This window comes from Salvelinus alpinus, chromosome 23 (genome assembly GCF_045679555.1).
Source record: "Salvelinus alpinus chromosome 23, SLU_Salpinus.1, whole genome shotgun sequence".
Taxonomy (NCBI): Eukaryota; Metazoa; Chordata; class Actinopteri; order Salmoniformes; family Salmonidae; genus Salvelinus; species Salvelinus alpinus.
Genome location: NC_092108.1, coordinates 723611 through 740883, shown reverse-complemented (window position 1 = coordinate 740883; position 17273 = coordinate 723611). Strand labels below are relative to the sequence as shown.

Here is a 17273-nt window from a genome sequence, read left to right as displayed (position 1 = left end):
GTTAGTATTACTAATGTATTATAGTGGTCTGAGGACTATGTTAGTATTACTAATGTATTATAGTGGTCTGAGGACTATGTTAGTATTACTAATGTATCATAGTGGTCTGAGGACTATGTTAGTATTACTAATGTATTATAGTGGTCTGAGGACTATGTTAGTATTACTAATGTATTATAGTGGTCTGAGGACTATGTTAGTATTACTAATGTATTATAGTGGTCTGAGGACTATGTTAGTATTACTAATGTATTATAGTGGTCTGAGGACTATGTTAGTATTACTAATGTATCATAGTGGTCTGAGGACTATGTTAGTATTACTAATGTATTATAGTGGTCTGAGGACTATGTTAGTATTACTAATGTATTATAGTGGTCTGAGGACTATGTTAGTATTACTAATGTATCATAGTGGTCTGTTATGTTAGTATTACTAATGTATCATAGTGGTCTGAGGACTATGTTAGTATTACTAATGTATTATAGTGGTCTGAGGACTATGTTAGTATTACTAATGTATTATAGTGGTCTGAGGACTATGTTAGTATTACTAATGTATTATAGTGGTCTGAGGACTATGTTAGTATTACTAATGTATCATAGTGGTCTGAGGACTATGTTAGTATTACTAATGTATTATAGTGGTCTGAGGACTATGTTAGTATTACTAATTTATCATAGTGGTCTGAGGACTATGTTAGTATTACTAATGTATTATAGTGGTCTGAGGACTATGTTAGTATTACTAATGTATCATAGTGGTCTGAGGACTATGTTAGTATTACTAATGTATTATAGTGGTCTGAGGACTATGTTAGTATTACTAATGTATCATAGTGGTCTGAGGACTATGTTAGTATTACTAATGTATTATAGTGGTCTGAGGACTATGTTAGTATTACTAATGTATTATAGTGGTCTGAGGACTATGTTAGTATTACTAATGTATTATAGTGGTCTGAGGACTATGTTAGTATTACTAATGTATTATAGTGGTCTGAGGACTATGTTAGTATTACTAATGTATCATAGTGGTCTGAGGACTATGTTAGTATTACTAATGTATTATAGTGGTCTGAGGACTATGTTAGTATTACTAATGTATCATAGTGGTCTGAGGACTATGTTAGTATTACTAATGTATTATAGTGGTCTGAGGACTATGTTAGTATTACTAATGTATCATAGTGGTCTGAGGACTATGTTAGTATTACTAACGTATCATAGTGGTCTGAGGACTATGTTAGTATTACTAACGTATCATAGTGGTCTGAGGACTATGTTAGTATTACTAATGTATTATAGTGGTCTGAGGACTATGTTAGTATTACTAATGTATCATAGTGGTCTGAGGACTATGTTAGTATTACTAATGTATTATAGTGGTCTGAGGACTATGTTAGTATTACTAATGTATCATAGTGGTCTGAGGACTATGTTAGTATTACTAATGTATCATAGTGGTCTGTTATGTTAGTATTACTAATGTATTATAGTGGTCTGAGGACTATGTTAGTATTACTAATGTATCATAGTGGTCTGAGGACTATGTTAGTATTACTAATGTATTATAGTGGTCTGTTATGTTAGTATTACTAATGTATTATAGTGGTCTGAGGACTATGTTAGTATTACTAATGTATCATAGTGGTCTGAGGACTATGTTAGTATTACTAATGTATCATAGTGGTCTGAGGACTATGTTAGTATTACTAATGTATTATAGTGGTCTGAGGACTATGTTAGTATTACTAATGTATTATAGTGGTCTGAGGACTATGTTAGTATTACTAATGTATTATCGTGGTCTGAGGACTATGTTAGTATTACTAATGTATCATAGTGGTCTGAGGACTATGTTAGTATTACTAATGTATTATCGTGGTCTGAGGACTATGTTAGTATTACTAATGTATCATAGTGGTCTGAGGACTATGTTAGTATTACTAACGTATCATAGTGGTCTGAGGACTATGTTAGTATTACTAACGTATCATAGTGGTCTGAGGACTATGTTAGTATTACTAATGTATCATAGTGGTCTGAGGACTATGTTAGTATTACTAATGTATTATAGTGGTCTGAGGACTATGTTAGTATTACTAATGTATTATAGTGGTCTGAGGACTATGTTAGTATTACTAATGTATTATAGTGGTCTGAGGACTATGTTAGTATTACTAATGTATTATAGTGGTCTGAGGACTATGTTAGTATTACTAATGTATCATAGTGGTCTGAGGACTATGTTAGTATTACTAATGTATTATAGTGGTCTGAGGACTATGTTAGTATTACTAATGTATTATAGTGGTCTGAGGACTATGTTAGTATTACTAATGTATTATAGTGGTCTGAGGACTATGTTAGTATTACTAATGTATTATAGTGGTCTGAGGACTATGTTAGTATTACTAATGTATCATAGTGGTCTGAGGACTATGTTAGTATTACTAATGTATTATAGTGGTCTGAGGACTATGTTAGTATTACTAACGTATTATAGTGGTCTGAGGACTATGTTAGTATTACTAATGTATCATAGTGGTCTGAGGACTATGTTAGTATTACTAATGTATCATAGTGGTCTGAGGACTATGTTAGTATTACTAATGTATCATAGTGGTCTGTTATGTTAGTATTACTAATGTATTATAGTGGTCTGAGGACTATGTTAGTATTACTAATGTATCATAGTGGTCTGAGGACTATGTTAGTATTACTAATGTATCATAGTGGTCTGTTATGTTAGTATTACTAATGTATCATAGTGGTCTGAGGACTATGTTAGTATTACTAATGTATCATAGTGGTCTGAGGACTATGTTAGTATTACTAATGTATTATAGTGGTCTGAGGACTATGTTAGTATTACTAATGTATCATAGTGGTCTGAGGACTATGTTAGTATTACTAATGTATTATAGTGGTCTGAGGACTATGTTAGTATTACTAATGTATCATAGTGGTCTGAGGACTATGTTAGTATTACTAATGTATTATAGTGGTCTGAGGACTATGTTAGTATTACTAATGTATCATAGTGGTCTGAGGACTATGTTAGTATTACTAATGTATCATAGTGGTCTGTTATGTTAGTATTACTAATGTATCATAGTGGTCTGAGGACTATGTTAGTATTACTAATGTATTATAGTGGTCTGAGGACTATGTTAGTATTACTAATGTATCATAGTGGTCTGTTATGTTAGTATTACTAATGTATTATAGTGGTCTGAGGACTATGTTAGTATTACTAATGTATTATAGTGGTCTGAGGACTATGTTAGTATTACTAATGTATTATAGTGGTCTGAGGACTATGTTAGTATTACTAACGTATTATAGTGGTCTGAGGACTATGTTAGTATTACTAATGTATCATAGTGGTCTGAGGACTATGTTAGTATTACTAATGTATCATAGTGGTCTGAGGACTATGTTAGTATTACTAATGTATCATAGTGGTCTGAGGACTATGTTAGTATTACTAATGTATCATAGTGGTCTGTTATGTTAGTATTACTAATGTATTATAGTGGTCTGAGGACTATGTTAGTATTACTAATGTATCATAGTGGTCTGAGGACTATGTTAGTATTACTAATGTATCATAGTGGTCTGTTATGTTAGTATTACTAATGTATCATAGTGGTCTGAGGACTATGTTAGTATTACTAATGTATTATAGTGGTCTGAGGACTATGTTAGTATTACTAATGTATCATAGTGGTCTGAGGACTATGTTAGTATTACTAATGTATTATAGTGGTCTGAGGACTATGTTAGTATTACTAATGTATCATAGTGGTCTGAGGACTATGTTAGTATTACTAATGTATTATAGTGGTCTGAGGACTATGTTAGTATTACTAATGTATCATAGTGGTCTGAGGACTATGTTAGTATTACTAATGTATCATAGTGGTCTGTTATGTTAGTATTACTAATGTATCATAGTGGTCTGAGGACTATGTTAGTATTACTAATGTATTATAGTGGTCTGAGGACTATGTTAGTATTACTAATGTATCATAGTGGTCTGTTATGTTAGTATTACTAATGTATTATAGTGGTCTGAGGACTATGTTAGTATTACTAATGTATTATAGTGGTCTGAGGACTATGTTAGTATTACTAATGTATCATAGTGGTCTGAGGACTATGTTAGTATTACTAACGTATCATAGTGGTCTGAGGACTATGTTAGTATTACTAACGTATCATAGTGGTCTGAGGACTATGTTAGTATTACTAATGTATCATAGTGGTCTGTTATGTTAGTATTACTAATGTATTATAGTGGTCTGAGGACTATGTTAGTATTACTAATGTATTATAGTGGTCTGAGGACTATGTTAGTATTACTAATGTATCATAGTGGTCTGAGGACTATGTTAGTATTACTAATGTATTATAGTGGTCTGAGGACTATGTTAGTATTACTAATGTATTATAGTGGTCTGAGGACTATGTTAGTATTACTAATGTATTATAGTGGTCTGAGGACTATGTTAGTATTACTAATGTATTATAGTGGTCTGAGGACTATGTTAGTATTACTAATGTATCATAGTGGTCTGAGGACTATGTTAGTATTACTAATGTATCATAGTGGTCTGAGGACTATGTTAGTATTACTAATGTATTATAGTGGTCTGAGGACTATGTTAGTATTACTAATGTATTATAGTGGTCTGAGGACTATGTTAGTATTACTAATGTATTATAGTGGTCTGAGGACTATGTTAGTATTACTAATGTATCATAGTGGTCTGAGGACTATGTTAGTATTACTAATGTATCATAGTGGTCTGAGGACTATGTTAGTATTACTAATGTATTATAGTGGTCTGAGGACTATGTTAGTATTACTAATGTATTATAGTGGTCTGAGGACTATGTTAGTATTACTAATGTATTATAGTGGTCTGAGGACTATGTTAGTATTACTAATGTATCATAGTGGTCTGAAGACTATGTTAGTATTACTAATGTATTATAGTGGTCTGAGGACTATGTTAGTATTACTAATGTATTATAGTGGTCTGAGGACTATGTTAGTATTACTAATGTATCATAGTGGTCTGAGGACTATGTTAGTATTACTAACGTATCATAGTGGTCTGAGGACTATGTTAGTATTACTAACGTATTATAGTGGTCTGAGGACTATGTTAGTATTACTAATGTATCATAGTGGTCTGAGGACTATGTTAGTATTACTAATGTATTATAGTGGTCTGAGGACTATGTTAGTATTACTAATGTATTATAGTGGTCTGAGGACTATGTTAGTATTACTAACGTATCATAGTGGTCTGAGGACTATGTTAGTATTACTAATGTATTATAGTGGTCTGAGGACTATGTTAGTATTACTAATGTATCATAGTGGTCTGAAGACTATGTTAGTATTACTAATGTATTATAGTGGTCTGAGGACTATGTTAGTATTACTAATGTATTATAGTGGTCTGAGGACTATGTTAGTATTACTAATGTATCATAGTGGTCTGAGGACTATGTTAGTATTACTAACGTATCATAGTGGTCTGAGGACTATGTTAGTATTACTAACGTATCATAGTGGTCTGAGGACTATGTTAGTATTACTAATGTATTATAGTGGTCTGAGGACTATGTTAGTATTACTAATGTATCATAGTGGTCTGAAGACTATGTTAGTATTACTAATGTATTATAGTGGTCTGAGGACTATGTTAGTATTACTAATGTATTATAGTGGTCTGAGGACTATGTTAGTATTACTAATGTATCATAGTGGTCTGAGGACTATGTTAGTATTACTAACGTATCATAGTGGTCTGAGGACTATGTTAGTATTACTAATGTATCATAGTGGTCTGTTATGTTAGTATTACTAATGTATTATAGTGGTCTGAGGACTATGTTAGTATTACTAATGTATCATAGTGGTCTGAGGACTATGTTAGTATTACTAATGTATCATAGTGGTCTGTTATGTTAGTATTACTAATGTATCATAGTGGTCTGAGGACTATGTTAGTATTACTAATGTATCATAGTGGTCTGAGGACTATGTTAGTATTACTAATGTATTATAGTGGTCTGAGGACTATGTTAGTATTACTAATGTATTATAGTGGTCTGAGGACTATGTTAGTATTACTAATGTATTATAGTGGTCTGAGGACTATGTTAGTATTACTAATGTATTATAGTGGTCTGAGGACTATGTTAGTATTACTAATGTATCATAGTGGTCTGAGGACTATGTTAGTATTACTAATGTATCATAGTGGTCTGAGGACTATGTTAGTATTACTAATGTATCATAGTGGTCTGTTATGTTAGTATTACTAATGTATCATAGTGGTCTGAGGACTATGTTAGTATTACTAATGTATTATAGTGGTCTGAGGACTATGTTAGTATTACTAATGTATCATAGTGGTCTGTTATGTTAGTATTACTAATGTATCATAGTGGTCTGAGGACTATGTTAGTATTACTAATGTATCATAGTGGTCTGAGGACTATGTTAGTATTACTAATGTATTATAGTGGTCTGAGGACTATGTTAGTATTACTAATGTATCATAGTGGTCTGAGGACTATGTTAGTATTACTAATGTATTATAGTGGTCTGAGGACTATGTTAGTATTACTAATGTATCATAGTGGTCTGAGGACTATGTTAGTATTACTAATGTATTATAGTGGTCTGAGGACTATGTTAGTATTACTAATGTATCATAGTGGTCTGAGGACTATGTTAGTATTACTAATGTATCATAGTGGTCTGTTATGTTAGTATTACTAATGTATCATAGTGGTCTGAGGACTATGTTAGTATTACTAATGTATTATAGTGGTCTGAGGACTATGTTAGTATTACTAATGTATCATAGTGGTCTGTTATGTTAGTATTACTAATGTATTATAGTGGTCTGAGGACTATGTTAGTATTACTAATGTATTATAGTGGTCTGAGGACTATGTTAGTATTACTAATGTATCATAGTGGTCTGAGGACTATGTTAGTATTACTAACGTATCATAGTGGTCTGAGGACTATGTTAGTATTACTAACGTATCATAGTGGTCTGAGGACTATGTTAGTATTACTAATGTATCATAGTGGTCTGTTATGTTAGTATTACTAATGTATTATAGTGGTCTGAGGACTATGTTAGTATTACTAATGTATTATAGTGGTCTGAGGACTATGTTAGTATTACTAATGTATCATAGTGGTCTGAGGACTATGTTAGTATTACTAATGTATTATAGTGGTCTGAGGACTATGTTAGTATTACTAATGTATTATAGTGGTCTGAGGACTATGTTAGTATTACTAATGTATTATAGTGGTCTGAGGACTATGTTAGTATTACTAATGTATTATAGTGGTCTGAGGACTATGTTAGTATTACTAATGTATCATAGTGGTCTGAGGACTATGTTAGTATTACTAATGTATTATAGTGGTCTGAGGACTATGTTAGTATTACTAATGTATTATAGTGGTCTGAGGACTATGTTAGTATTACTAATGTATTATAGTGGTCTGAGGACTATGTTAGTATTACTAATGTATTATAGTGGTCTGAGGACTATGTTAGTATTACTAATGTATCATAGTGGTCTGAGGACTATGTTAGTATTACTAATGTATCATAGTGGTCTGAGGACTATGTTAGTATTACTAATGTATTATAGTGGTCTGAGGACTATGTTAGTATTACTAATGTATCATAGTGGTCTGAGGACTATGTTAGTATTACTAATGTATCATAGTGGTCAGAGGACTATGTTAGTATTACTAATGTATTATAGTGGTCTGAGGACTATGTTAGTATTACTAATGTATTATAGTGGTCTGAGGACTATGTTAGTATTACTAATGTATCATAGTGGTCTGAGGACTATGTTAGTATTACTAATGTATTATAGTGGTCTGAGGACTATGTTAGTATTACTAATGTATTATAGTGGTCTGAGGACTATGTTAGTATTACTAATGTATTATAGTGGTCTGAGGACTATGTTAGTATTACTAATGTATTATAGTGGTCTGAGGACTATGTTAGTATTACTAATGTATCATAGTGGTCTGAGGACTATGTTAGTATTACTAATGTATCATAGTGGTCTGAGGACTATGTTAGTATTACTAATGTATTATAGTGGTCTGAGGACTATGTTAGTATTACTAATGTATTATAGTGGTCTGAGGACTATGTTAGTATTACTAATGTATCATAGTGGTCTGAGGACTATGTTAGTATTACTAATGTATCATAGTGGTCTGTTATGTTAGTATTACTAATGTATTATAGTGGTCTGAGGACTATGTTAGTATTACTAATGTATCATAGTGGTCTGAGGACTATGTTAGTATTACTAATGTATTATAGTGGTCTGAGGACTATGTTAGTATTACTAATGTATTATAGTGGTCTGAGGACTATGTTAGTATTACTAATGTATTATAGTGGTCTGAGGACTATGTTAGTATTACTAATGTATCATAGTGGTCTGAGGACTATGTTAGTATTACTAATGTATTATAGTGGTCTGAGGACTATGTTAGTATTACTAATGTATTATAGTGGTCTGAGGACTATGTTAGTATTACTAATGTATCATAGTGGTCTGAGGACTATGTTAGTATTACTAATGTATCATAGTGGTCTGAGGACTATGTTAGTATTACTAATGTATTATAGTGGTCTGAGGACTATGTTAGTATTACTAATGTATTATAGTGGTCTGAGGACTATGTTAGTATTACTAATGTATCATAGTGGTCTGAGGTCTATGTTAGTATTACTAATGTATTATAGTGGTCTGAGGACTATGTTAGTATTACTAATGTATTATAGTGGTCTGAGGACTATGTTAGTATTACTAATGTATTATAGTGGTCTGAGGACTATGTTAGTATTACTAATGTATTATAGTGGTCTGAGGACTATTAGTATTACTAATGTATTATAGTGGTCTGAGGACTATGTTAGTATTACTAATGTATTATAGTGGTCTGAGGACTATGTTAGTATTACTAATGTATTATAGTGGTCTGAGGACTATGTTAGTATTACTAATGTATTATAGTGGTCTGAGGACTATGTTAGTATTACTAATGTATTATAGTGGTCTGAGGACTATGTTAGTATTACTAATGTATCATAGTGGTCTGAGGACTATGTTAGTATTACTAATGTATTATAGTGGTCTGAGGACTATGTTAGTATTACTAATGTATTATAGTGGTCTGAGGACTATGTTAGTATTACTAATGTATTATAGTGGTCTGAGGACTATGTTAGTATTACTAATGTATTATAGTGGTCTGAGGACTATGTTAGTATTACTAATGTATCATAGTGGTCTGAGGACTATGTTAGTATTACTAATGTATTATAGTGGTCTGAGGACTATGTTAGTATTACTAATGTATTATAGTGGTCTGAGGACTATGTTAGTATTACTAATGTATCATAGTGGTCTGTTATGTTAGTATTACTAATGTATCATAGTGGTCTGAGGACTATGTTAGTATTACTAATGTATTATAGTGGTCTGAGGACTATGTTAGTATTACTAATGTATTATAGTGGTCTGAGGACTATGTTAGTATTACTAATGTATTATAGTGGTCTGAGGACTATGTTAGTATTACTAATGTATCATAGTGGTCTGAGGACTATGTTAGTATTACTAATGTATTATAGTGGTCTGAGGACTATGTTAGTATTACTAATTTATCATAGTGGTCTGAGGACTATGTTAGTATTACTAATGTATTATAGTGGTCTGAGGACTATGTTAGTATTACTAATGTATCATAGTGGTCTGAGGACTATGTTAGTATTACTAATGTATTATAGTGGTCTGAGGACTATGTTAGTATTACTAATGTATCATAGTGGTCTGAGGACTATGTTAGTATTACTAATGTATTATAGTGGTCTGAGGACTATGTTAGTATTACTAATGTATTATAGTGGTCTGAGGACTATGTTAGTATTACTAATGTATTATAGTGGTCTGAGGACTATGTTAGTATTACTAATGTATTATAGTGGTCTGAGGACTATGTTAGTATTACTAATGTATCATAGTGGTCTGAGGACTATGTTAGTATTACTAATGTATTATAGTGGTCTGAGGACTATGTTAGTATTACTAATGTATCATAGTGGTCTGAGGACTATGTTAGTATTACTAATGTATTATAGTGGTCTGAGGACTATGTTAGTATTACTAATGTATCATAGTGGTCTGAGGACTATGTTAGTATTACTAACGTATCATAGTGGTCTGAGGACTATGTTAGTATTACTAACGTATCATAGTGGTCTGAGGACTATGTTAGTATTACTAATGTATTATAGTGGTCTGAGGACTATGTTAGTATTACTAATGTATCATAGTGGTCTGAGGACTATGTTAGTATTACTAATGTATTATAGTGGTCTGAGGACTATGTTAGTATTACTAATGTATCATAGTGGTCTGAGGACTATGTTAGTATTACTAATGTATCATAGTGGTCTGTTATGTTAGTATTACTAATGTATTATAGTGGTCTGAGGACTATGTTAGTATTACTAATGTATCATAGTGGTCTGAGGACTATGTTAGTATTACTAATGTATTATAGTGGTCTGTTATGTTAGTATTACTAATGTATTATAGTGGTCTGAGGACTATGTTAGTATTACTAATGTATCATAGTGGTCTGAGGACTATGTTAGTATTACTAATGTATCATAGTGGTCTGAGGACTATGTTAGTATTACTAATGTATTATAGTGGTCTGAGGACTATGTTAGTATTACTAATGTATTATAGTGGTCTGAGGACTATGTTAGTATTACTAATGTATTATCGTGGTCTGAGGACTATGTTAGTATTACTAATGTATCATAGTGGTCTGAGGACTATGTTAGTATTACTAATGTATTATCGTGGTCTGAGGACTATGTTAGTATTACTAATGTATCATAGTGGTCTGAGGACTATGTTAGTATTACTAACGTATCATAGTGGTCTGAGGACTATGTTAGTATTACTAACGTATCATAGTGGTCTGAGGACTATGTTAGTATTACTAATGTATCATAGTGGTCTGAGGACTATGTTAGTATTACTAATGTATTATAGTGGTCTGAGGACTATGTTAGTATTACTAATGTATTATAGTGGTCTGAGGACTATGTTAGTATTACTAATGTATTATAGTGGTCTGAGGACTATGTTAGTATTACTAATGTATTATAGTGGTCTGAGGACTATGTTAGTATTACTAATGTATCATAGTGGTCTGAGGACTATGTTAGTATTACTAATGTATTATAGTGGTCTGAGGACTATGTTAGTATTACTAATGTATTATAGTGGTCTGAGGACTATGTTAGTATTACTAATGTATTATAGTGGTCTGAGGACTATGTTAGTATTACTAATGTATTATAGTGGTCTGAGGACTATGTTAGTATTACTAATGTATCATAGTGGTCTGAGGACTATGTTAGTATTACTAATGTATTATAGTGGTCTGAGGACTATGTTAGTATTACTAACGTATTATAGTGGTCTGAGGACTATGTTAGTATTACTAATGTATCATAGTGGTCTGAGGACTATGTTAGTATTACTAATGTATCATAGTGGTCTGAGGACTATGTTAGTATTACTAATGTATCATAGTGGTCTGTTATGTTAGTATTACTAATGTATTATAGTGGTCTGAGGACTATGTTAGTATTACTAATGTATCATAGTGGTCTGAGGACTATGTTAGTATTACTAATGTATCATAGTGGTCTGTTATGTTAGTATTACTAATGTATCATAGTGGTCTGAGGACTATGTTAGTATTACTAATGTATCATAGTGGTCTGAGGACTATGTTAGTATTACTAATGTATTATAGTGGTCTGAGGACTATGTTAGTATTACTAATGTATCATAGTGGTCTGAGGACTATGTTAGTATTACTAATGTATTATAGTGGTCTGAGGACTATGTTAGTATTACTAATGTATCATAGTGGTCTGAGGACTATGTTAGTATTACTAATGTATTATAGTGGTCTGAGGACTATGTTAGTATTACTAATGTATCATAGTGGTCTGAGGACTATGTTAGTATTACTAATGTATCATAGTGGTCTGTTATGTTAGTATTACTAATGTATCATAGTGGTCTGAGGACTATGTTAGTATTACTAATGTATTATAGTGGTCTGAGGACTATGTTAGTATTACTAATGTATCATAGTGGTCTGTTATGTTAGTATTACTAATGTATTATAGTGGTCTGAGGACTATGTTAGTATTACTAATGTATTATAGTGGTCTGAGGACTATGTTAGTATTACTAATGTATCATAGTGGTCTGAGGACTATGTTAGTATTACTAACGTATCATAGTGGTCTGAGGACTATGTTAGTATTACTAATGTATCATAGTGGTCTGAGGACTATGTTAGTATTACTAATGTATTATAGTGGTCTGTTATGTTAGTATTACTAATGTATTATAGTGGTCTGAGGACTATGTTAGTATTACTAATGTATTATAGTGGTCTGAGGACTATGTTAGTATTACTAATGTATCATAGTGGTCTGAGGACTATGTTAGTATTACTAATGTATTATAGTGGTCTGAGGACTATGTTAGTATTACTAATGTATTATAGTGGTCTGAGGACTATGTTAGTATTACTAATGTATTATAGTGGTCTGAGGACTATGTTAGTATTACTAATGTATTATAGTGGTCTGAGGACTATGTTAGTATTACTAATGTATCATAGTGGTCTGAGGACTATGTTAGTATTACTAATGTATTATAGTGGTCTGAGGACTATGTTAGTATTACTAATGTATTATAGTGGTCTGAGGACTATGTTAGTATTACTAATGTATTATAGTGGTCTGAGGACTATGTTAGTATTACTAATGTATCATAGTGGTCTGAGGACTATGTTAGTATTACTAATGTATCATAGTGGTCTGAGGACTATGTTAGTATTACTAATGTATTATAGTGGTCTGAGGACTATGTTAGTATTACTAATGTATCATAGTGGTCTGAGGACTATGTTAGTATTACTAATGTATCATAGTGGTCAGAGGACTATGTTAGTATTACTAATGTATTATAGTGGTCTGAGGACTATGTTAGTATTACTAATGTATCATAGTGGTCTGAGGACTATGTTAGTATTACTAATGTATTATAGTGGTCTGAGGACTATGTTAGTATTACTAATGTATTATAGTGGTCTGAGGACTATGTTAGTATTACTAATGTATCATAGTGGTCTGAGGACTATGTTAGTATTACTAATGTATCATAGTGGTCTGTTATGTTAGTATTACTAATGTATTATAGTGGTCTGAGGACTATGTTAGTATTACTAATGTATCATAGTGGTCTGAGGACTATGTTAGTATTACTAATGTATTATAGTGGTCTGAGGACTATGTTAGTATTACTAATGTATTATAGTGGTCTGAGGACTATGTTAGTATTACTAATGTATTATAGTGGTCTGAGGACTATGTTAGTATTACTAATGTATCATAGTGGTCTGAGGACTATGTTAGTATTACTAATGTATTATAGTGGTCTGAGGACTATGTTAGTATTACTAATGTATTATAGTGGTCTGAGGACTATGTTAGTATTACTAATGTATCATAGTGGTCTGAGGACTATGTTAGTATTACTAATGTATCATAGTGGTCTGAGGACTATGTTAGTATTACTAATGTATTATAGTGGTCTGAGGACTATGTTAGTATTACTAATGTATTATAGTGGTCTGAGGACTATGTTAGTATTACTAATGTATCATAGTGGTCTGAGGTCTATGTTAGTATTACTAATGTATTATAGTGGTCTGAGGACTATGTTAGTATTACTAATGTATTATAGTGGTCTGAGGACTATGTTAGTATTACTAATGTATTATAGTGGTCTGAGGACTATGTTAGTATTACTAATGTATTATAGTGGTCTGAGGACTATTAGTATTACTAATGTATTATAGTGGTCTGAGGACTATGTTAGTATTACTAATGTATTATAGTGGTCTGAGGACTATGTTAGTATTACTAATGTATTATAGTGGTCTGAGGACTATGTTAGTATTACTAATGTATTATAGTGGTCTGAGGACTATGTTAGTATTACTAATGTATTATAGTGGTCTGAGGACTATGTTAGTATTACTAATGTATCATAGTGGTCTGAGGACTATGTTAGTATTACTAATGTATTATAGTGGTCTGAGGACTATGTTAGTATTACTAATGTATTATAGTGGTCTGAGGACTATGTTAGTATTACTAATGTATTATAGTGGTCTGAGGACTATGTTAGTATTACTAATGTATTATAGTGGTCTGAGGACTATGTTAGTATTACTAATGTATCATAGTGGTCTGAGGACTATGTTAGTATTACTAATGTATTATAGTGGTCTGAGGACTATGTTAGTATTACTAATGTATTATAGTGGTCTGAGGACTATGTTAGTATTACTAATGTATCATAGTGGTCTGTTATGTTAGTATTACTAATGTATCATAGTGGTCTGAGGACTATGTTAGTATTACTAATGTATTATAGTGGTCTGAGGACTATGTTAGTATTACTAATGTATTATAGTGGTCTGAGGACTATGTTAGTATTACTAATGTATCATAGTGGTCTGAGGACTATGTTAGTATTACTAATGTATTATAGTGGTCTGAGGACTATGTTAGTATTACTAATGTATTATAGTGGTCTGAGGACTATGTTAGTATTACTAATGTATCATAGTGGTCTGAGGACTATGTTAGTATTACTAATGTATTATAGTGGTCTGAGGACTATGTTAGTATTACTAATGTATTATAGTGGTCTGAGGACTATGTTAGTATTACTAATGTATTATAGTGGTCTGAGGACTATGTTAGTATTACTAATGTATCATAGTGGTCTGAGGACTATGTTAGTATTACTAATGTATTATAGTGGTCTGAGGTCTATGTTAGTATTACTAATGTATTATAGTGGTCTGAGGACTATGTTAGTATTACTAATGTATTATAGTGGTCTGAGGTCTATGTTAGTATTACTAATGTATTATAGTGGTCTGAGGACTATGTTAGTATTACTAATGTATTATAGTGGTCTGAGGACTATGTTAGTATTACTAATGTATTATAGTGGTCTGAGGACTATGTTAGTATTACTAATGTATCATAGTGGTCTGAGGACTATGTTAGTATTACTAATGTATCATAGTGGTCTGAGGACTATGTTAGTATTACTAATGTATTATAGTGGTCTGAGGTCTATGTTAGTATTACTAATGTATTATAGTGGTCTGAGGACTATGTTAGTATTACTAATGTATCATAGTGGTCTGAGGACTATGTTAGTATTACTAGTGTATCATAGTGGTCTGAGGACTATGTTAGTATTACTAATGTATTATAGTGGTCTGTTATGTTAGTATTACTAATGTATCATAGTGGTCTGAGGACTATGTTAGTATTACTAATGTATTATAGTGGTCTGAGGACTATGTTAGTATTACTAATGTATTATAGTGGTCTGAGGACTATGTTAGTATTACTAATGTATTATAGTGGTCTGAGGACTATGTTAGTATTACTAATGTATCATAGTGGTCTGTTATGTTAGTATTACTAATGTATCATAGTGGTCTGAGGACTATGTTAGTATTACTAATGTATCATAGTGGTCTGAGGACTATGTTAGTATTACTAATGTATCATAGTGGTCTGTTATGTTAGTATTACTAATGTATCATAGTGGTCTGAGGACTATGTTAGTATTACTAATGTATCATAGTGGTCTGTTATGTTAGTATTACTAATGTATTATATTGGTCTGAGGACTATGTTAGTATTACTAATGTATTATAGTGGTCTGTTATGTTAGTATTACTAATGTATCATAGTGGTCTGAGGACTATGTTAGTATTACTAATGTATTATAGTGGTCTGAGGACTATGTTAGTATTACTAATGTATTATAGTGGTCTGAGGACTATGTTAGTATTACTAATGTATTATAGTGGTCTGAGGACTATGTTAGTATTACTAATGTATTATAGTGGTCTGAGGACTATGTTAGTATTACTAATGTATCATAGTGGTCTGAGGACTATGTTAGTATTACTAATGTATCATAGTGGTCTGAGGACTATGTTAGTATTACTAATGTATTATAGTGGTCTGAGGACTATGTTAGTATTACTAATGTATTATAGTGGTCTGAGGACTATGTTAGTATTACTAATGTATTATAGTGGTCTGAGGACTATGTTAGTATTACTAATGTATTATAGTGGTCTGAGGACTATGTTAGTATTACTAATGTATTATAGTGGTCTGAGGACTATGTTAGTATTACTGATGTATCATAGTGGTCTGAGGACTATGTTAGTATTACTGATGTATCATAGTGGTCTGAGGACTATGTTAGTATTACTGATGTATCATAGTGGTCTGAGGACTATGTTAGTATTACTGATGTATCATAGTGGTCTGTTATGTAACCCTAATGTGATCTGTGGTCCCTGATCTTCTATTTCAGGTCCAGAGTGTCGACGTGGCTGCCTTCAACAAGATCTAAGCCACTCCTCCCTCCTTCCTCTCCTTTACTCCCGCCTTACTTCCTTTCCTCCCTCCTTCCTCTCCTTTCCTCCCTCCCTCCTCTCCAGTCATCCAAAGAGTTACTGCTGCTCTCTGCTTGCACAGTTACTAATAAAACAGCTTTAAGCACAAACACCTGTCTGTTTCTGTATGAATGAGGGAAAACAAGATGTCTATATAGGTCTGTTAATACAGGACTAGTAAAGGCCCAGTGAGGGGAAAGCACCCCTACTTCTGCTATGCCCCTATATACATCCCTCCCTGGCCTCTCCACTCTGCCTCCCAGTAGCACCCCCTCCCCACAGCACCTGAGCCCAGCGGGTGAACAGGTCCGGGGTACGGCTGGGGGTCCCCCTGTGTCCTCACACACACGGGTAGGGGTTGGCTGTGTTCAGAACCAGCAGCCTCATTTAGAACCGTTGCATAAGCCAGTTTAAACAGAAAATTGCAAATGTAAAAACGGAACATGACATGAGAATCTTCCCGCCAACCTTAGACAGCGACTCACTGCCAGAACATAAACGTAGCCTAGTAGTAGTCATGTGGAATATATTATGAAACTTATTCAGAACAATTAAACTGGTTGCTA

At 32.4% G+C, this 17273-nt stretch overlaps 1 protein-coding gene across 3 annotated transcripts in view; it reads left to right on the top strand.

Moving 5' to 3' along the window:
- Positions 1–16817, top strand: part of LOC139550037 (elongation factor 1-delta-like) — a 51871-nt gene extending 35054 nt beyond the window's left edge. For 2 of the 3 annotated variants that reach the window (XM_071360615.1, XM_071360612.1), the window contains one exon: positions 16626–16817. In XM_071360615.1, the coding sequence (XP_071216716.1) occupies positions 16626–16664 (39 nt within the window). In that variant the 3' untranslated portion in view covers positions 16665–16817. The remainder of the gene's footprint in view (positions 1–16625) is intronic. The other variant, XM_071360613.1, reaches the window with a different exon arrangement.
- The last annotated feature ends 456 nt before the right edge of the window (positions 16818–17273 follow it).